The sequence below is a fragment of the Psammomys obesus genome, unplaced genomic scaffold (genome assembly GCF_907164565.1).
Source record: "Psammomys obesus unplaced genomic scaffold, mPsaObe1.curated_primary_1811, whole genome shotgun sequence".
NCBI classification, from domain to species: Eukaryota; Metazoa; Chordata; class Mammalia; order Rodentia; family Muridae; genus Psammomys; species Psammomys obesus.
This window is the reverse complement of record NW_026585644.1, coordinates 8171552-8194328: the sequence shown is the minus strand read 5'-3', so window position 1 is coordinate 8194328 and position 22777 is coordinate 8171552. Positions and strand designations below refer to the sequence as shown.

General features: G+C 43.2%; 1 protein-coding gene across 1 annotated transcript in view; it reads right to left on the bottom strand.

Moving 5' to 3' along the window:
- The window catches only part of Bzw2 (basic leucine zipper and W2 domains 2), a 50833-nt gene that overhangs the window by 18787 nt on the left and 9269 nt on the right, over positions 1-22777 (bottom strand). The window contains exons 2-5 of the mRNA XM_055624344.1: positions 13303-13367; positions 8739-8915; positions 3948-4051; positions 1287-1352 (exon numbers count right to left, since the gene is read on the bottom strand). Coding sequence (XP_055480319.1) covers positions 1287-1352; positions 3948-4051; positions 8739-8915; positions 13303-13360 — 405 coding nt within the window. The 5' untranslated portion in view covers positions 13361-13367. The remainder of the gene's footprint in view (positions 1-1286; positions 1353-3947; positions 4052-8738; positions 8916-13302; positions 13368-22777) is intronic.

Sequence of the window (22777 nt, the reverse complement as noted above, 5' to 3'; positions counted from 1 at the left end):
CCTGACACAGTACTTTCCTGGTTCCATGCACATGTAGCTACAGTTGATCACAAGAAGGGGCATTTGGGGAACAGTGTGTCTACATAATGTACATTTGCCTATGTGCATGGAGAAGAGGAAGCATACAGCGAACATGTTTTCTGAAATATACTGACTTTCACATCCTCCCAGCCCCCACTTCCTCACCATGGCATTAGCACCCATTCCTGGAATGAACAAAACTTTATTTTTATTATTTTATATGTAAGTATGTCTCTGTGCATATATGCCATGTGTCAGCGGGCTCCTGGGAAGGCCAGAAGAGGGTATCAGATCCCTCGAACTGGGATCACAGGTTGTTGGAAGTTATCTGATGTGAGTCCTAGGAATTAACCTCTGCAAGAGCAGCGAGTGTTCCTAACCGCTGAGCCACGTCTCCAGCCCTAAGAATATAGCTATTTGCAAAACACAAAACAGAGTGGGAAGGAGTCCATGTGAAGCAAGACTGCTGAGGGAGGAGAGGGCTGTCAGCTTCTGAAAGCATTCAGAATCAAACACAGTATTAACACAGTTTAACCACTAGCCTTTGCAAGGAGACAATGAAAGACATGAGATAAAGAGACCTCTAAAAAGAAAGTGAAAAGTCTCTTGACTTTAGGAAGGGGAGCTGTGTGGGCCACAACAGTTCTAATCTTAAGACCTCAGAGAGCAAGAGAGGATAGCTCACAAGGTTTGAAACAGGCCCAAGGCAGAGGGGTGTCCCTCTTCACAATGGGGTTTAAATCCTTGGAGCTGTGGGATGCGCTCCTCCTTTCCTGGACTCCCCTTTGCTCTGTGCTGTGACTAGATTTCCTCATTTCCATCATTTCTTAGGTATGGCACTGAGATTCCCCAGGATACTCTAATCCCAACAGGGACCTGCTGTGTTTGCATCGCTCGAGCCCAGTGCAAAGTTCCCAGCACTCATACAAGTTCATGTTTACACGGGGATGACATGACTTTCCTACCAGCCCTGTCACACGCGTAGGACACACTAACTCACCAGCCCTAATACCCGAGAGAGAGCAGGCCACTCTCTGGATATTTATACTGAGCGGGAGCTTAACCAAAGCATTTGACTTCTACTCCATGTCTCGCAAACTCCAAACAAAAAAGACGTCCCCTCATGCTAGGGAGCGAGAGTGAGAATGCTGGAGTTGAAAGTCTCTGTGTGTATCTGCGTGTGGTCTGTTTTGAGATATGCTCTTGTTTTGTAGCCAGGCTGACACCAAGTTCAGGATCCTTCAGCCATGGATATTTGAATTTACCTTTTTCATTTCATCTTCAAACGCCTTTTCCAAATATTTATATCTCCTGATGAGTTTATTGAAGACCTAAACATAAAACAGAAGCATTGAATTTTGCAAACAGTTTTAAAGGCCATAGAAACAAGGGTGGAAATTTATCATATCTACCATCATAGGTCTGCAATAACACAAAGATAAACGTGGTTGGCACTGGGAACTATAAGCACTTCAGAAGAGGTACCATGATCTCAGGAAAAATAAGATTAAATACACACATGGGATAATTGATTAGAAACCGGCTGGAGAAGTGCATTGCAGGTTAAGGGTGTGCTTGCTGCTCTCCCAGAGAACTGAAGTCAATTCCCAGCACCCATGTTGGGAGGCTCAAAGCACCTGTAACTCCAGGCCTAGGGGAATGGCATATTTCTGGCCTTAAAGGACACTTGAACGTGTGCATATATCCTTATACAAACACATAAACAGAAACATATTAAAACCAAAAACAGGCTAGAGAGATGGCTCAGAGGTTAAGAGCACAGCCTGCTCTTCCAGAGGTCCTGAGTTCAAATCACATCAACCACAGTGTGGCTCAAACCATCTATAGTGCCCTCTTTCGGCATGCAGTTGTACAAGTAGACAGAACATTGTATACATAGTAACTAAATAAATCTTAAAAAAAAAAAAAACCACAATGTAAAGAGAAAAAAAGGATAAAATAATATAAACAGGTAGAGAAACAATATACAAATAATAGTTGCTGAAAATAAAATAGGATTCTAATCTTCTGGGTACAGAAATTGGAAAAGGCTCAGACAAAGGGGTTCCAGATCAGATCATTCAGCGGTACTGTCAGGAGGGCAGGGTTTGGGGCACATTGCTATCCAGGTGGGTCACAAATGTGCTTTCGGTAGATGAGCAAAAAACATAAGCTATTTAGCTATAAAGAATTACTGGCCGCACAATCCCTACAGACCCCTAAAACAGGACTTGGCCTCTGTCCTGAGTCTAGACCGTTCTGTACATGAATGATGTTTTTGCTGAAACAGGGATCTTGTAAGTACTGGTTAGCTTTAGTAACTGTGGAAACGGTCTGAAGGTCTGAACTCAGTTGCTTTCTCTATTGTCCACACAACATACTTTCACAGTTTCGGTGTGTTCCTTCATGTAACCAAGGACCAAAAACGATTGCCTAAAAATCTCCCTAGGTTTTCAATCATCATACTATGAGGGATTTGCCAATGATCTAACATGGTTTATATAAAATTCATCTCCAATGCAAAAACTCTTACTTAATTTTTCCTTCTGTCTGAGCATCCAGTGGCCAGCTTTTTCTGTCTATCTCTAAATAATCAATGATTTAAAAGCTCAAACACAGACCAGATCTTTGGTTTTGTAATGGTTTATCCATGCATCCACCCATCCATGTATCCCCCTCTTTCACAGGCCCGAAAAAAAAAATCTTAGACTTAGAACTGATATTAGGTATCAAAGAAATCAGACTTAGAAATTATGTATGATGTTTCCAGCTGTGACCATGCAGTAGGCACACCAGGAGTTTGAGGCCAGCCTGGGCTATGGGAGACGCAGCCCTAAACCCCAAATATATGAGCTGCAGAACTTAGTATTATTATTTAAGCCTAAGCCTTCTCAAGTACTTACAGCTTATATACACAGTAGAAACAAAAACATCTGGAGGACGGAGTAGTGCCTGAGCAATTTGATCCTGTCTGCTTAACCATCTCCCCCAACCCCCATTTTGGTAGTGAGGTTTGTGCAAGCTAGCTATGTATGCAAATGCACGCTCCCCACTGAGCCACACTGCCCGCCCACAGCTGACTTGTCCACATAGGATCAGAACAGGAAGGAACAGCAGACCTGGTTAGCTGAACTTGCAGCTGTTCACTTCCCCACCTTCTACTGGACCTCACTGTTTTACCAAGGTAAAATGGGCAAACCAACACTCCCTAGTTTTATTTAATGTTCCCCCGAGAACCAGTGAGTTTGAACATACTTTCATACGTTTAATGGGATTTGTTTCTTCTCCTTTGAAATGCCCATATGCATCCTATCTTAGAAAGGGTCTAATCCCACTTTACTACCGACTCAGCAGTCTCTCATAGGTTTTATGCTATACAAGTGTCTCTTTACCGCTTCTTTGTTTTTGAGACTGGGGCATCAAACCCGGACTTTATGCACGCTATGTAAGTACTCTACTAGCCGGACCACACTCCCAGCCCCTTCCTACTCTGTGATTTTTTAAAAGTTGATTCATTTTCTTTAGTATATCGGTATTCTGCCTGTCTGTATGTCTGTGCACCATGGTGGGCCTGGTGCCCTCAAAGGCCAGAAGAGGTGGTCTGATCCCCTGGCACTTGAGTTGGCAGCTGTAAGATGTCTAGAGAACAAGAAGCAAAATCCACTGGTCAAAAGATCTGGACGACTTCAGTATGATGAGAAAGAGCAAAACTGTTCTCTCCAAAAAACAGGGTGAATTTACACTGTCAGCTGTGGCGGGCACTGCAGCCGAAGGCCAAAGGTGTTCAGACAGCTAATACTTTCTGTTCTACCGGGAACACAACCATGCATCTTCCCATTCTTCGCATGACAGAGCATGTTCTGAGGAGCCCTTTCCCCGCCCTTTCGTTCAGGTGCCTCCGTTCTACACGCCGACGCGCTCTCTACCTGAGCATAGTTTCGGATGGTTTCATGATCTTCATTTGCTGAAAACACACAGTGGTTGGTCATCTTGGTCTTATCACCATCGTCTATGCGCGTTCCCCCCGGGGCTGAAAAGACACGTCATGAGGGTTAGGACAGAGCTGAAGGATAAGGCCCAAACAGAGAACAGCAAGGAAAACGCTGAGCAGATGAACAAATGAGTCACGGGGAATTCCACGGGACGCACGCATGTCAGCGAGGACAGGTTGCAATGCGTGTGTTTCTGACACAGTTCAAGTAGGTTGCTCCACGTCAGACGCTGAGCACACCTGTTCCCTGGCCTGCCCCTCAGAATATCCTCTTATAAACCTAGCATGTTCCAAAGTGGGGACTTAGCTGGGAAAACTAAATTCTGTTCAGTGGAACAAATTCCAACCTTCTCAGTGACCGCTTCTGATGCTTCACTCTCTGGGCCATGGTGTTTTCAAAACTGGTGAAGGCCTCTCTGGACCTCATTCACCTAACAGTGGGAGCACACAGACTCAGCTTTCTTTCTTTTTAAGCTTTATTTTTTTCAATTAGGTGTGTCTGTGCACATGTGAGTGCTGATGAACTAGAAGAGGACGCCAGATCCCCTAAAGCTTCAGGTTGTACACATGGCTGCAGGGATCCGAAACTCTCCAAGAGCAGTGTGCACCCTTAATCACTGACCATCCTGGGTTGGCGCAGGACCCGGCTCTTACGGGCGTGGTGGTGGGTTATCGGTACCAACTCTGCTGTCAACCAATGAACCAACGCCGATGGGCCCTCTTGGCTATTACTGGGCTACAGGAATGTTCCAAGTCCCATTTCCTCTTTTGCTAACACAATTTCCCACAAGTGACTAACAGTCTGTGCTGAGTTCTTGGATTTGCACTTAGTCACCCAGCAGCTGCACTGGTTAGAACCGCCCTTTTATCTTCTTACTGGTTTTGCTAGTGGAATAAATGGACTGGAACACGAGTGCCCTTTTCTGAAGGTTCAATTTTCCACGGTCCCGTAAGGTCCAACAATGGCTACCATAAGCACCAACTGATTACAAGGACAGAATGGGAGCGTGCAGCACTTGCTTTTCAGCTTGACTTCATTTTAGTTAGGATGGTTTGGGCGGCCCGGGTTAGAGTGACGCCTCTCCTCTACTTAGCAATGTCTGAAGTGTATGGTTTTACAGCAGCTGCTTCCTCTGCACCCTGGGTGCAGCAATGAAGAGAGCGGTGCTGCTATCTATGCAATCACTTCCTTGTTTAATCTAATTTGTGACTGGGTGAAAAGGCCACGCATAGCCACTTTGGTTACTGCACGTAGGCAAATGAGAATTTCGTAGCTTACCGACTCTTCCAGGGGGCTTTAGAATTCTGCAAATAGTTTTGTAAGTAAATTAGTTTTAGTGAAGTCAGCTCCTGCAGGAATCCATTTCCCTTAAATCAACTTACGCACGCAATTTAATTAGCCCCCTTTAATGAACACAACCACCTGGAACAAAATTATATTAAGATGATAATCGTCTCAAACCTCTGGACTAATTGTTCCTTCATGCTAAAAATGACAGAACTGGAAAGCCTGACCATGAAACTGCAGACTTTGCCCTGAGGAGGCCAAGGTTTTAAAACCTGCATTCATCCACACAGCAGATACACTTTTTTCATGCTGATGGCAGGCTTGCATTTAAAATGTTTTCATTAATTATATTAGAAGCAAATGTCAATTGTTTTGGAACACAGGTACTAGTAGTAACAGAAAATGTATCCCTTGTAGCCACCTTTTCTCAAGATAGAGGTAAAAGAGAAAAAGACAAGTATTCTTTGAAGACAGACCAAGAACAATTGGAAAACAGTTGGGTGATGAAGGACCTTCCCACGCAACTGGTCATTTAACAAAGGATTCCCGTTGAAAGAAGGTACTCACTGTTGTATACCTGGACTATGCTGTGCAAAAAATTTTGCCCTACCGTCCTGTTCTATATATTGACACAGTGTGAAGGCTGAAGTCGGGGCTGCAGAGCTAAATCGGCTATTGATTGTAAACAAGCCCCAGAGAAAATCATCAATGCACAGTGATTTACCGGGCAGGGTAAGAAAAGGACAAGAGTGGTGGGAAGGAATGTCTAGCAATCTTTTAAGAGAAGAAGGAAATAAAAACAGCTCAAGGAAGACAGAGGGGTTATGAGTGCTGCCTGGAGGCCGCTGGGAACCCAAAACACAACATACAGTTGTGATGTGGGAGCTTAGTCTATGGAAATGAGCTGGCCGCATGAGCAGTTACAATAACAAGGTTCCCTGGGACTGACCAATGCAGGAATGTGTGGTGTACTTGCTGGTGGTTATCACTGCACAGCGTTCCCAGTATACTGATAAAATATATAGCCAATGAAAGGTCATGTCACAAAATGCTGTATTTCATTATTAATTTAAAAATATTAATTATGCAACCCACCCACAAAATCTTTGACCCTATGTACAGAATGTGTAGGGATAAAAATAGAGCAGAGATTGAGGGAATGTCCAACCAATGCCTGCCCCACCCCATGACACTATTAACGATACTCTACTATGCTTGCAGACAGGAGCCTAGCATAGCTGTCATCTGAGAGACTCCACCCAGCACCTGATCGAAACAGGTGCTAAGAGCCAAACATTGGGTGGAGCGCAGGGAGTCTTGTGGAAGAGTGGAGGAAAGGATAGAAGGTCCTGGAGGGGATAGAAGCTCCACAAGAAGACCAACAGAGCCAACTAACTAGAGACCAGGGGGGTTTGCAGAGACCGAAGCGCCAACCAAGTGCCATGCATGGACTGCACCTAGGCCACCTGCCTATAGGCAGTTTGTGGGTTCCCTAGTAAGGGGAGCAAGGCTGTCTCTGACATGAACTCTGTTTTTTATTACTTTCTCCTGGTGGGATGCCTCACCAGGCCACAGAGGAAAAGGATACTCTCAGTCCTGATGTAACTTGATGTGCTGAGGTGGGTTGTTGTTGGTGGGGGGCTCCTCTTTTCTGAGGAGTAGGGCAGTGAGAATAGAAGGAAGAGGGAGGGGAGATGGGAGGGAGAGTGGGAGGAGAGAAGAAGGCTATGATCAGGATGTAAAGTGAATAAGCAAATAAATAAAAAAACAACCAAAACAAAACAAAAATAAAATACAAATTATTAATTTAACTGACAAAGATCTAAAAAAAAAAAAAAATCGATGTAAGTAGAGACTCATGATTTGTAGCAAAAAGTTAAGTAAAACCTTCCCTTTGGCTGCTAGGATCTTCAGTATCTCCATTCTTTAATCCCGTGGTGCTTTGTGAATTACACAGAGCAGGATACCGGGATCCGTGTCCACAAACACTGGGCCTCAAAATTCCTTAACACTGCTGGGCTGTAACTCTTAAAGCCACCCCAAGTGTAATAGTCATGGAGGCAGACCACATGGCTTAGCAAGCATAAATTAGCACAGCACCACATGCACGTACTGTTACTCAGTTTTCAAATAGGTGTGAGGTGAGGGAGTTCTAGAAGGGAATTGGCCAAAATCTTATGGCTCTTTCTAGGTATTGGGTTCTAACACACCATATGAATTCCACAGTGGTTTGTATATATGACAACACAGAATTAATTCAGGACAGTGAAAGCTGGCAATGAGGAAGAAGGCCTGGGGTGTCTGGGGCCATGTTCCACATCATAGCATACTAACAGGCTCCGAAGAGGCTAGGCCTCAAAATGGAGGAATGCACTCACCCTGTCCTACAGGAGACAGGCTTGGCCAGAGTTTTTCAACTGAAAGCACAGAGGTCAGGAACTTTGTATTATGGCAGCTGTCTTTACAGTGCATCCAGCACACCTGTCCCCACTTCCAAGGATTTGTAACAACCAAAACAATTACACAGATTTGCACATCTTTTTCTCTTAAAAATAAAGAAAGAAAGAAGCCACCTCATTCATGCTTTATTTGTGCAGGTGCTCTGCCTGCATGTATGTAAGTGAACTACGTGTGTGCGGCACCTGTGAAGGCCAGACAGGGCACCGGATCCCACAGAACTGGAGTTACAGATGTTGTGAACCACTATGTGGATGCTAGGAATCGAATTTGGGTCCCGCAGAAGAGCAGCCACCTCCAGCTCCCAAATATCTCTTAAATAACTGAAACTGCCATTGAAGTCCTTGATAGAAACTCAGATCTAAAGGGCCCGGGAGATAGCTCCGTTGTTATAAGGACCAGAAGTTAGTCTCAGAACCAACATAAAATACCTAGGAGTGTTAGGAAGGCAGGAATGTGGGATTCCCTGGAGCAAGCCGGCTGGCTAAGAGTCATGCCCTGCTACCAAGCTTCGGTATTGATTGACAGACCTTGCTTGTCTCATTGGATAACTTGGAAGAGCTATAAAGGAGGATTCCTGACCTTGGGCTTTCACATGCATGCGTGTGCAGGGAAAATAAAAAGCTGCCACTTGATATCTGGGTTCATCAAGCACATGGGAGTGCTGTAGAAGACTTACACAAATACTTAAAAAAAAGTACAGCCCTCTACAGACACTTTCAGATTAGGGACACACGAAGCAGCTAGCTTTGGCTAAAGAAGTGGGCTGTGTTCTAATGTCAACAGAAACTCTCTGCTCCATGTTCTATGTACCAGTAATCATTTTACATCTACATTAACACCACAATGTAGGTAAAAATTAGATTTTTTTAAACCAAATGTACTGTTGGAAGCTTCGAAAGATTCTGTCTTAAAAGGAAACATGATAACAGAATTGAAATACATGCACACTCTGAGAAAATGCTAAACCATATGGCTTACCGAGCATGCTGCCCGCCACCAGGATGTCAAAGAGCGTGTCTGCATAGCGGCGGTAATCTAATCGTGAGCCAGTAGAATCCAAAAATTTGGCTACAGCTTCAAGGTCATCACCAGCTTCATTAAGCCCCTGGACAAGTGTATCCCTGAAGACTGTGGGTTCGAATTTCTCTTTTTCATCTGAAGTTAAAAAAAAAAAAGAAATTGTAAAGTGATTTCATGTATGTGTTTATCCACATAGCCCTGAAAGAAACAGGCCACGCGACTTCCATGTTCTAAAACTCCTATTTAAACATTTATTCAAACAGATTGAATAACCCTGTACAACAAGGCCACCAATGTTTAAAGTATCTAACACACAATAACTTTAACAATTGTTCACTTATATCATTTGTAGTCTAGGCTAATATATGTGATATATTAAGTTTAACCATGGGAAAACGTAAATTATTATTTTGTCTAAGATAAAGAAATGAAACAGAGAGAATCACCAGACCGTTGGAGATGAAAATGAACAATAATAAGATGGAAGAAATAAGAAATACTTCCAGAGTAACAGTGAGCTCTTGGAATAAAACACTGACAGAAAGCTGAAGAACTCAATGGGAGAAATTAAAGAAAAAGCTGAAAATTATCTGCCAGAAAATAGAAAAAACGGTGAACAGTCTAGAAAATCTTAGTCAAAAGAGACAAGAGGGCAGACCTGCCAAATGTCAAAATAGACATTTGGCAAAATGTCTATTTGCTGTCCAAAAGACAGCAAAAGCAAGTCAATGGAAATTATTTTTTAAATTTCCAGAACATTTTTACAGAATTGAAGAATATGAGTACTCACTTGAAGAGTGATTTGCAGACACCACACTTTAGCCGGACCTGCACAAGCTGTACTCAGTGCCATGAAATTTCCCAACACTGGCAACAAAGAAACTATTGGAAGCTTCTGGAGCACACCAAATCTAAACCAAGCCGCCCATAGCACAGTAAGGAACAGAACCACACAGATTCTGTTTACCAAGTCACGAACAATTCTGGTTCAAAAACTGGTATTTTCAAAAATTGGGCTAAAAGCAATTTCCACCTAGAGTCCCAGGGTCCAGCCAAATGCCTATTCCTCAAGGACAAGAGCAGAGGGAGGACAGATAGAAACATTCAGAGCCTCAAAAGGGTGGAGTAACTCTGGGCTAAACGGGATAAGCCATGAGAACCTACAACAACAACAACAAAACAACAAAACACAGGAGAAGGAAACAATGCTGGTGTAGACAGTGGACAGTCCAGCTGCTGAACACAGCAATGTGTCCAGGAGAGCTCTCCAGTAAGATCAAATGTGAGGGGAGAGGGAACTTACGCACCCCCCTGCAAAGACTCAGAGATCACTGTGGAAGGGGGTGAAAAGAGCTAAAGAGCCAGAGTTAGTGGGCGGACGCCAGGAAAACTGTCGGGGAAGAAGTAGGGAAGACGTACACATGAATGAATGCCCGGTGGCTGTGACAACTTGTGAAAGACCCACAAAAGCTTAAAGGAGCGGAAAGCCAGCATCGAGAGCATCGAGAAGGGAGCTGGCCCCAAAGCTCCACCTCAAGCGGAGGTGAGACAAAAATGTGAAGATCAGGGAGAAGAAGGGTTGGCTTTCTCGAAAAGTGTAGCCCTGATAACTCTTCCCTGATTCACTGGAAAGCCACACACCTGCAAACATTGGGCAGCACAAGCTGGTCTTGACGGGTTGTTAAATAAAGAAATAGATGCAGAAATTGTGTGAGAAGGGAGCGGTGGAATATCTAGGAAGATTCGGGAAAGGGAGGCAAGGTGAGTACGATCGAAATAAGTTGTATGAAATTCCCAAAAACTAATAAAAAAGTAAGATGATGCAAGAATTCCTTCAACCTACTATCACCGTTATCAATTCCTTAATATAGCAAAGGGAAAGTTAAGGGTGTCTATGCTTAAGCCACAGAAAATAAGGCCAAAATTAGAACACTAAGTTCATTTGGCCACAAGGTCACATAACGATAAGAGCTGGGCCGTGAGGACCTTGTCCCAGGCATAGGAGAAGGAAGGACAGGAGGTATGTAAGCAAGTATGGACAGCCAGAGAGGAAAATGTGATCTGGCTTCACAGGTAAGAGTTGAGCAGGCCCTGGCTGCTGTAACTATACTTCATAGAGCTGTTTGCTTAAATTACATGCTTGCACAATTCTGTTATCATTAAAACTGTCTAGCTTTCACAGAAGGGCCTCTTGAGTAATGAGCAGTTAGCATCATTTATTCCAACATCAGAACCAGACTACTGGTCAGCATCATGGAAGACGGGGATAAAAATGCCATAAAGACATATATAGATTAATAGCAACAGTGTTTGCTATAAAAGAGATAAAAGACCCTTTGATGCCATAACAAAAACATTAGGTAACCACCAACATGCAAATGGAAACAATAGGAAAAAGTATAATTAGAGACTTGCTGTGTAGCAGGGGAAGGGAAACGGTCAAAATTCTAGAGGAACAAAGTCCATAGGCAGCAGGGTAGCGTAATCATAGCTCCGAGCTAGAGGAACCCATGGACAAGCAGAGAAAACATCACCTTTTCCTCAGAATCTAACTCAAGCATAAGTCTCCTACCTCAGAGGAGACAGATGTTTTCTTCCTCATAATATGAAAAACACAGGAAATAAAAAGGCCACAGGCCATTCATTAAGTCTGTGACTGACCTCACCTGAAGCCATTCTCACAATGATACAATATGCTTTCATGATGACTGAGGTGGTAGATCAGATTTTCATAATCTAAAAATTATAAACGAAGGAACTGGGAAATATAGTCTGTGAAAAAAAAAGGGGGGGTAGGGGGAGCCCAAGCTTCGATAAGTAAGAATCCACACATCAAGAGGATTTTGATATGAGAGAGAACTTGAAAACTTGTGTTTGGGCAGGGCGTGGTGCTGTATGCTTTGAATCGCAGCACTCAGAGGGCAGAGACAAACACAACGCCGAGGCTACTGTGTTCCAGGACCACCAGGGCCACACAGAGAAACCCTGTCTCAAAAACAAACAAAAATACCAAAAGCTTGCGTTTCTAAGAAGTCCTTTATCTCCCAGTAATTTCCCAAAGGACTTGTGGAGGGAAGGGTAAGATAAGAGACAGCCCAACTTGGTTATGGATGCGCTAGTGTGATGTCAGTGTTCACAGTCATCTTGACAAAATCTAGAGTCATCTGGTCCGCAGGGAGTATCTGTGAAGGATTTTCTTAAGCGTGTCTTCAATGGTATCTTTACTTGTGGCTATATTGTGACTAGCTCCTTTAAACTACCGACACCCCAATTTCCACATCATGATGTATGCAGAGAAAACCCTTTCTCCCTTAGGTTGCTTGTGGAAGAGTATTTTTACCACAGAACAAGAAAGGGAACACAGACAGTGAGAAATAGTGCAGGACAAGTGATCCCTAAGCTTAGAAATCCTATGTTAGGGCAGTTTACAGGACTAGGAATTCTCTTTCAGGCTAACACGCCTCTTGTTCATCATGGCTGTTGAGAGCTGGGCAGAGTACTTGTAGCACGTGTGCACGGGCCCGGGCAGAAGAACAGTTACTAGCTCGGGAAGGTAAAGAGTTGAAAAGGACAGGAACATCACACAGGTACAGTGACTCATGCTTGAAGATTTCGGCAAGTTCAAAGCCAGCTGGGGCTACATAGTGAATTCTAGGCCAGCCTGGGCTATGTGATAAAAACCTATCTAAAAACAAAACCAAGCACACCACCACCACCAAGGACAAAAAGAGAACAGAAAACTGCTGAACAAGAACAGGCCAAGAGCACGGGCTTTTCATTAACCCTTCACTTCCTTCAGGATCAGTATTCATCTTATTTTCCTGACATACTACCTCACTACTCTTTAGTTCATCCATTTTATATCCAAAGATGGAACTGTGTAAAACCAACAATAAAAATTATATATATGACATAACTATGCAAAACTATTACTTTTTACAAAGTGTAACTACAAAGCTGACAATTCCTAAAACTGCGCAAGATGAAATACAAAATCATGGTTTAAATACCCTACGCAGAGGGCAGCAATTAAAGATTTTACTTAAAAAAAGCATCTTTACAAATAGAAATTTTCCTGCTCTTTATCACCCTGGGTCTGCTAGTACTACTCACGTGGAAATGAAAGTCCCATGCACTTTTTAATCTGACCTCAAATTTCTGCAACACTTTTCCCTTAGTCTTCCCATTTTTGTCATGACTATTTTCTCAAAAAGAAAAAAAAAAAAAAAAAAAAAGCAGGGAACAGAAATATAAACAATGATGACAAAATCAGTAGAGTTTATAGAAAGCAGCCAAGCTTATCAACTGTCTTCATTTTGTCTCTTAAGAGCACTGTTCAGGTAGGATATAAGAGCCACTCAATACTAAACATAAGCAACCCAATTCCATGGCTGCACCACAGAATAACGGCTAGTCGGAGCTCCAGCGTTCGAGGAAGGGAAGGTAGAAAATCAGTCATGCTGTTCTCCATGCTAATAATTTCATCAGAACATACATACACGCACAACACATCACAACTTACCCCTTTTCCGGGTTTTGAAGCGCTGGCCTGTTAGTACTGGCTTCTGGTGCTTATTCATAAAATTACTGAAAAAAAACAAAACAAAACAATGTTTATGTACTTTAAATCAGCAGTCCAAATAAACCCACGCAGATAACAAATATAGGTCCAACCTCGACTGTGGGGGAAGACGGCTTTTAAGCTACTGGGTCAACAAAGGTGAAAGTTTGGCGAGGGTTGGAACAGCCACCTGCATTGACGTTGGCAGAAGTTAGACTTCGTGCCATGCTTTTAGGGAGTGTGTGGTGGCTGTCTGTAAATACTTATATATGTACATCTGCAGTCTGCCAACTGCTTTAGTAGTCACACACACACCAAGGCGCACATGCATGTAGGTGAAGGAGGTAGCTGCAGCACTCAAATAAATCGCAACTCCACCACTGCGTGGAACCCTCGCAGCCGTATGAACTGCTTGTAACTGCTGCAGCTCAGGTTCTGTCTCTGATGACGAAATTACATTAAGTTCCTGCTACTTCCCATCATACACTGGGTTGTGACCTCCTGCCCTCTGCCTTTGCTCCAAAAGACAAGATGAAGTTCAGTTTCTGAGGCCTCATACCTGCCTCTTTCAGGTGGTACTCTCCCCTCCCCCCACAGTTCCTGTGGCTTACTCTCTGCACACACCCTAGGCAGGGCACTTCCTGCCTCTAGAAGTGCCCTGGCTTTGTGTTCACGCTGGCTATTTTGTTCTTCTTCTTCTGTCTTTAGCACTGGTCACTTTGTTGTCATCTGATTGTGGTCGGTCCTCCCCCAGCCCCCCGAGTGTTTAGTCTCAAAAAGGCTAGAAAACTTCTAGGTTTCCATGAAATTTTCTATCCTTAACATCTAAAAATTAAGCTCCCTATAAGCATTTAAATACTTAACTGGTTAGCTGCTGTGCTAATATGGAACAATGTTCCATTGTCAATAGGATAAAAATTCCGTTAGAGAATTTAGTGCAACTTATTTGCCTAAAAAGAGGGTCTACATAATATTTTCCTTTTCTATGTAAGAAAAATTTAAGTATTGATACATAAAATTTGTTCTCTCGACCTTTTAACACTTAATATCCTGTTGGCATGAATATATATTGAAATTATCTATATTCCTTAATTTTTAGAGGGCAGCTAAGACGGTTGCTGTGTCTATCATCTATCATTTAAAAACGTGTGACTTGAAGCTGATCTGGTGGTGCAGGCCTGAAACCCAGCTACTTGGGCTGAGGCAGGAGGATTCCAAGTTTAAGTCCTGCTTGGTCCACAAAGAAAAAGTTCCAGGCCTGCCTGGGCAACTCAGTGAGACTCCGTCTCAAAACGAATGAATGAATAAAGAATAAACAGGGGAGCGTAGCTCAGTGGTAGGGCACGTGCTTGGCAAGCAGGAAGCCACAAATTCAGTCTTCAGTACCACAAAACACTTTTATTTGTGGTTTGAAAAATGTCTAGATTTATTACTTCCTGAAGTTTAAAAGAATCATTAGCAATATGAAAAAATTATACATCATGATTCAGTTTATAAAATAAATGTTCCTTTGTGGGGCTGGGGCTGCTGCTCCGGGGAGGAACCCTTGCCTGGCAGGCTCTGAGGTCTCATGCTCCATCCCCAAGTCACCAAAACAAAACCAAAACTTGTCCTTCCCACCAAGAACTTCAGACCAACCATTAGCAAGGGACAAACTACCCACAAGTAAAGCAACAGATGCAAAACGCGACTTATTTCACCGCCAGAGCTGAGTTTTTAACGGCTTCACAAAGTGAAAGGGACTGCTTTGAGATACAATGATGGCGAGCCTTCTTCGGCTTGTGGAGGAAGCGCAAATTCTTCAACGATGGAAATAGTTACCTTGCCAGACCCCTCACCAGTGGCCCTGGTATCACCTGACGGATGTTGGAAAAGTAGCACCCACACACGGATTACTTCTATTAACTGCCAAATTCACTCAGAAACCTCCTGGCTGACGTTTTATGGGATGCACTCCAGATCAGCAAACCTTTAATTGGTGCAAAAGTGGTGACACCAGCACGTCCCTCAACACGCCTACACCTCCCAGTACAACAAACACCAGCAACCAAAAACTCAAGAGGCTTATTAGGAAATGTGGCAACAAAAAATAAAATGTAAAATGTAACCATCTGTAAAAAAAAAAAAAAAAAATTGTTTTGTAAATATCTGGAAAAATTCAAGTGTGAGCTTTCTCTAAAAGTTTTATTATTGACCCAGAATGCAAATTCAAGGAATTCCCTAATTAATGCCATCTTTGCACCCTATTCTCATTCTTTTTTTTCCCATTGGAGAATCGCCACAGCACAAATTTAATTTTTTAAAGCTTTAGCTCTTCTATCAACTTCAGCCTAAGTGCTTACGTCTTTCTTCACGACCTGGCTATGAGAACTTATTGTCACCACCATCTACTCGGTGTGGAGAGTAACTGAGTAGACATAAACATGCAAAGATTCATGAACACCATCAAAGACCGAAACACAACCTGTCTCCCCCAGAGCTCGAAGGCTCACTCTGCTCACCCAGAGTACCTGTCACTGGGCTGTTACTATTTGCAGCAGAGGCATGCTTCCCTCTAATTTTAGCTCTTCGTGCTCCACTATAATCTGCTCCAGTGAGGGTCAGCCTGCATAAGGTCCTCACTGAGCCCTTGGGAAAATCCTGGCCTGAGAAAAGCCAGGGCACTTGAGATTAAAAAAATGGATGCAGCTCACACCTAGGCCAACACCAAAGACCAGGCAGTAAAGGGTATCCAGCAGGACAATGTTCAAAGCACACCTCACTATTACTGTTTATTGTGACTTACCATTATATTTACCACACTGCATTATAATCTGGAACCCACTACCTAGCCACAAGCAGTATCATTCACTGGAAAAGCCGGCTGGGGTGGCAGAAACACACTTGTGATCTTACTAGCACTTTGGAGACCGAGACAAGACCACCAGTTTGATGCTAGCCTGAGCTACACAGAGCCTTTGCCACATAGGTTGAGACAGACACTCGGCCAAACACAGATGATCTACCAAAAAAGGCCTTAATCCTCCGCTGTCTCCCTGCGTGACAGTTTGCTCCAGTCCTTGGAGGTTTGTCCCTGTGCTCTGGCGTCACCTGCGCTCGTTGTCTGCTTTAGTTTATCTCTCGATGCTGACAACCCGCCTTCCAGGATGTACTATGCAAGCGACAGTGACGCTCCTCAAACGACTTCAGCTTAGGAATACAGACACTCTAAAACAGACGTCACAATTTTTTTTTTTTTTTCTGTAAAAGGTCAGAAAAACATACTAGCTTTATGGTCTCCTCTCTATTCCAGTTACCTCGGTCTGAGGAAGCCATATGCAAATGAGTCACATAAGATTGGACGTGGGTTTGATGTCTGGAACCTGTTACGGGGGTAGGAGAGAACTGACCAGTTGTGCTCTGCTCTTCACACTCGCACCGGCACACACATCCTTTTCTCCTGTCCCCAGGCATGCCCACCTTGCACACATGCGTACACAAAGATGGCAAATAAAAATTTTAAAGTAGGAAAGACGGAAAAAAAGCGCTATGGCTATACTTCACTAGAACTTTATAACAAAGTAGGTAGTGAGCCAGCTGAGACCCTGCCCTAACAATGGACGATGTATTCAGCATGGCTGTCTATAAGGAAGGAACTGCTTTGTTCATAACCTCTAAGATAGAAGCCAGCAGACATATTTGACCACAGAGCCTCTTAGAAGACCTAAATGTTTAATTTTATTTTGTTCTCATTAATTAAAATTTAAATAATCAATCTGACTAATGGTTACCACATTAGGCAATGTTTTTTAAAAACAATTCTTACCTCTTCAAATAGTTAATAAAAAATATCTATGTTTTTGTTGTTGCCTTTTGGTTTTCAAAAAAGGGTTCCTCTGTGTAGCTTTGGCTGTCCTGGACTCACTTTGTAGAGCAGGCTGGCCTTGAACTCACAATGATCCACAGTATATTGTGGGCAAGAAAAGAAGCCTTGTAAAGAAACATCGTAACGCAATTGCTCCATATTGCAACAGCCAACACTGCTTGCAGCTGTGTTGGGAAAAGACTTTGGTCTTCAAAAACACAGGAGAGCAACCTCAGCCACACAGCAGAAAGTGGTCCACAAGGCCTCACACCAATACACAAGTCAACAAGACTCTTCTCAAGAACCACATTGGGTTTGTTTCCAAGATTCGAGAATTAGCTCATAACATAGCCACAATTATTAGTGATTCTCTTTACAAGCAGCTACTACAAGAACAAGAAACATCAACTCTTTAGCATAACATGTCTGATATAGAAAAAACGTCTACGCTGACATTGTAGCAAAGTTCTCTTAAGACGAAATTGATTTTAAAATGCTAAATTGTTAACATTAAAGCAAACAACTAAATATGCGTGTATAATACTGATACCTGAGATTTCTGAATGTAAGCCGAAAGCTAGGACCAAGGAACAAAGTCGCCAGTTAGAGATCGAGTTCCTAGACTCATCACCAGCATTCCTCAAGAATGAGTTACTAAGGGACACTCTTAAGTTATTAAGAGCTTTTAGTGACTTTTCTTTGTTTTTGAGACAGGGTTTCTCTGTGTAACAGCCCTGGCTGTCCTGAAACTCTCTTTGTAGACCAGGCAGGCTGGCCCCAAACTGAGGGATTAGCCTGCCTCTGCCTCCCAACTGCTCGCATTGAAGGCATATGCCACTAAGCCTAGTGATAATATTTTCTTTGTCTCTTAGTTTATTTTTGGGGGGAGAAGGGGTTACTTTTGAGATTGTTCCCTTTCTCCTCCCTCCAAACCCTTCCATATACCCTCTCTACTCTCGTTCAAATTCATGGCCTCCTTTTCATTGTTGTTATACACAGGCACTCCTAAATATAACCTGTTTGGTTCCATTTGGCACTGGACAACCAATTGGTGTGTTCTCATAAACCCTGGTCTGTACCGAATAATTTAACCAGGCTCCGGCTCCTAGGGCTTCCTAGCACGTCTTGTCCAAGGTCTGTTAACGACCTGGGATGGTTTTCTACCTTTGCAGAAGACCTTTGCACCTTCTAGGAAGAAGCACCAGAAAGGCCACCACCTGTGTGAGGTGGCAGGTGACTGGGGGCCACTATCACTGTGGAGCCAGCTGGGTAACACAAACCCAAGAACTGGGTCTTTTCCTGTTCCAGTCGGAACAACAGAAGGAACGCTGAGGAGACAGCCAGCGCAGCCTCTCAGGACAAGAGCATCAGCTACCCCATCTTCCTTTATCACCTGGAGATTAGTTATCTGAGCCCCTTCCCTGTGTACACACAAGACAGCGACCTGTGGCTGTGGGAGGCAACTGAGACGCTGCTGTCTGGGAGAAGGCGCCAAGAACGCCAGCATGGCTCCTTTCTTTTCCTCCTGTCTTCTTCCCCTGGGCTCCGAGCTCCCGCTTCTGGGTCTCTATTACTGTAGGTGCAGAAGGTACCTCCAGCCATCTGTTTGAGGGTTTGGGCTCCAAGAACCAACCTTTACGTTTTCCAGCAAGGTGGCACACGAAAGTTGATTTTGCTCAAGAGACACTCTCAAGACTGAAGGCGGTGGGAACAGATTGTTTCCCACGTGTGGGAGGTAGATACAGGGAGAGCTAGTTAGGGATAATCTGAGATCTGGGTATACGCCCAGGAGTGGAAGAGCTGGGCCGTTTGATAGTTGTGGCAATGCATTACGATGAAAATATCCTACATTCTAAGAGACTAGAAATTTTTCTGGACCTCACTCACAGCCAGATGGAATGATACATTTTAGGGTCACCTGAAACTGCTAAGTCTGCGTGTACTCAGCCTGTTGGTTTAGCCTTACTTCAAGAAACAATGTAGCAACCAACCTAACTTGCCCTGGATTTCCTTGTAATCAACTTTGACCACTAAACTAATACATCGCTATATTCTTACATATATTATGTATTCTCTGATGCCCCTGACCCAGACAGAAGTGTTTGTGTTATGACACTCATTTATTGGAAACAGCAAACAGAACGAAAAGTGGCTTTGTGAAATGAATATGACCACCATGTATGCTGGATGGGACATGCAGATATTGCTTGATAAACAATGACACATATTCTTGCTTGTTATCCGGGTCAGTTGGGGTTAGCTGGTGTCAATGACCTCATCCCTTGTAAAACTCTGTTAAAGATTTCTGTAAAGCACCCTTCATTCTTTCCCTATGAGATGCTTTCAGTGCTGTTCAATAAAAAGAGAACGAAGTCCTTTGTTAGGGACAGACACACAGACAGACACTGAAGACAGCATTCTTGGCAGGTACTCATGCAATCAGACTCGTGAAATCAACAGGCAGGATGAACGAAGAGACAGAGAGAGTGAAGCAGCGAATTCAAATCTAGGCTCCTTCCTGGTCAAATGACACCAAGGAGAAGAGTTTTGATACCTTTCCTTGATGAGACACCAATGGAATACTGGTGACTCTGAGTTTATTATTAATGCATTCAAATCCATCACAAAAACATTACTCACATCTGTAATACTGATACATTTTGTCCACAATGGTAATTTTATATCCTATGATATTCAGGGAAGAGGATGGAAGACAGAAGAAAAATAAGAGATTTGTGAAGAGAAGAAGAGAGGGGAGGGCTGCAGCAACTCAGAGGTTATGAGTACTGGCTGCTCTTCCAGAGGACAAGGATTCTATTCCCGGAATCCACATAGTGGTTCACAACCATCAGTAACACAAGTACCAGGGGATCCGATGCTGTGATGGTTGAGTGACAATGACCCCCACAGGCTCATATGTTGGAATGCTTGTCCCCAGTTAGTGAAACTGTTTGGGAAGGGGGTGTAGCCTTGATGGGAGGAGGTGTGCCATTGGGGATTGGCTCTGAGGTTTCAAAAGGCTTTCTCTTCTGGCTGCCTGTGGATTTAAGGCTCTCGGCCACTGCTCCAGCGTCATGCCTGTCTGCCTCCCTCCATGATGATCATGGACTAACCCTCCAAAATCATAAGCAAGCCCCCAGTTAAATGCTTTCTTTTGTAAGAGTTGCCTTGATCAGTGTCTTCATGGTGACGGAAAAGTAACTAAGTCAAACGTCTTTCTGGCACCAGGCATGCCAGTGGTTCCTACGCATACGTGCAGCCGAAATGTCCATACACATAAATACAATTAAATTAAAATTATTTTTAAAAGAAAAGAAATAAGTAAGATAATACCATATTTTCTCTTACTTATGCTTCATGAGAGTTCTCTAAGAACAGACATAGAATGTACTCAAATCCTCAAACTGCAGACAGTGCTTTCCGGGATCATGTCTAGAGCCTGCAGCTAAATTTGCATGTTACTTAAAATATTTAACCTTTGCTGAAATGTAAACCAATTTCAAAAGGACCACAGCAATATTATTATTACACATCTACAAGAAAGATAATTACAGAGGGATTAGATAACATTTTTTTAACATCACACCACTGCCTACTAAAAGAAATCAAGAGTCCCAAGGCAAAATGACTGATATCAAGGCTGGACAGGATAGACTCCCTAAGATCCCTGGGATATCTGGTTTCAGAATAAATAAATATTTAAAAAATAAAATGATAAAAACTTTGAAAATATTTCTAGCCTAGTTTGGGGCAAAAGGACTGTCAATGATAAAAGGAAATGAATGACCAATAATCTGAAAAAAAAAAAAAAATCAGAGCCGCGAGGTCTATCCTTATCACTGTATTTTACAACTGACAGTGCAGAAAAAAAAGGAAAAATGACCCTGGAGGAGACAGGGTCTCCGGTAGCCCAGACTTTCCTTAAACGTGCCACATAGCTGAGGATGGACCTCCCAAGGACTGTGATGACAGGTGGGCACCTGGCTCTGGGGATGGGACGCCAGGCTTCATGAATGCTACTGAGCCATGACTCCAGCTGTGAGGAATCTTTTCAAAGGTTCAATGCCAATTAATCAACAGGAGTCAAGGGATTAGAAACTTCACCATTTTGTAATTATTACATAAAAACAGAGGCATAAAAATCTATACCAAAGATATGCTATAAGCTCAGTAGCAGAGCCCACCCTTTAATCCCAGCATTCAAGATGCAGAGGCAGGTGGATCGCTCTGAGTTTAAGGCCTTCATTAAATTTAATTGTTGCCCTGTGTTTCTATATGAAAAGTCTTATTCTTTTAAAGAAAAAAAAATTTAAATTACATTTATTTCTTTATTTAATGTTTGTGTCCATGTGTGTTTGGGCACATCCATGGTAATATGCATGTGTGAACATCAGAGACAACTGTGTAGCTGGTTCTTTCATACTGTGTATGTTCTGTGGACTGACACAGGCTATGAGGTTTGGCAGCTAATGTCTTTCTTTTATCCATGGAACCATCTCACTAGCCCATTACCTAACTCTTCAGAAATACACACTGAAGTAGCAGATCAAGGCAACAAGTATACATAAACTAGCCTCAAATCGTTCAGAAATAAAAATCATGCACACAGAGCCAGGGAGGTAAGGCTCACATAGGAAACAGTAGGTAGTTTATATACTCCAGGAAAAACAAAACACCTCTTCACATAAACGTTTATAATAAAGATTTATGTAGTTTATACATATAAATTTAAATATGTATATTCTTGTATTTGATTGTCCTTATACAAGAAAAATGATTTACTTATTTAATTGGTTGCTTTCTTACTTGTGTCTATGTATGTAATGCTCTTTGTATGACAGGCTCTTTGTATGACAGGGATGGTGCCTCCCTATGGGGCCAGACAAAGGGTCTCACTGAACCTGCGAGCGAAGCTAGCTCGCAGACATGGCTAAGCAGATTGGCATGAGAGCTCTGGAGGTGCGCCTGTCTCTGCCTCCCCAGTGTCTCTGTCCCACAACAGTGCTAGCCTTACAGATGGTCTACACCATGCTTGCTTACGTGGGTGCTAGGAACCCAAATTCAGGTTCTCCTGCTTGCATGGTAGGCGCCAGACTGACTCATCCATCTCCCCAGCTGAAGGGGAGAAGAATTAAAAGCCCTTCTTCCTATAGCAGAATAAATTTGTATCCTCCTGGTAACTTAGATATTTAAAAACCTTGCATCACCGATGTAGCCCATGGCAGCTCAGTAAGGGGAACAGGGACTGTCTCTGACATGAACTGAGTGGCTGGCTCTTTGATCATCTCCCCCTGGGGGGGGGGGGTGCAGCCTTACCAGGCCACAGAGGAAGACAGTGCAGCCAGTCCTGAGGAGACCTGATAGGCCTAGGGTCAGATAGAATGGGAGGAGGACCTCCCCTATCAGTGGACTTGGGGAGGGGCATGGGAGGAGATGAGGGAGGGAGGGTAGGGTTGGGAGGGGATGATGGGGGTAATTAATTAAAAAAAACTTGCATCAAGTCAACAATAATATGTGTGATCACCGCTGCACCACCTGTTTTATTCCTGCCATGGAAACAGTTTTCCATGGTTCAGGCTTGATTGAGTAGAA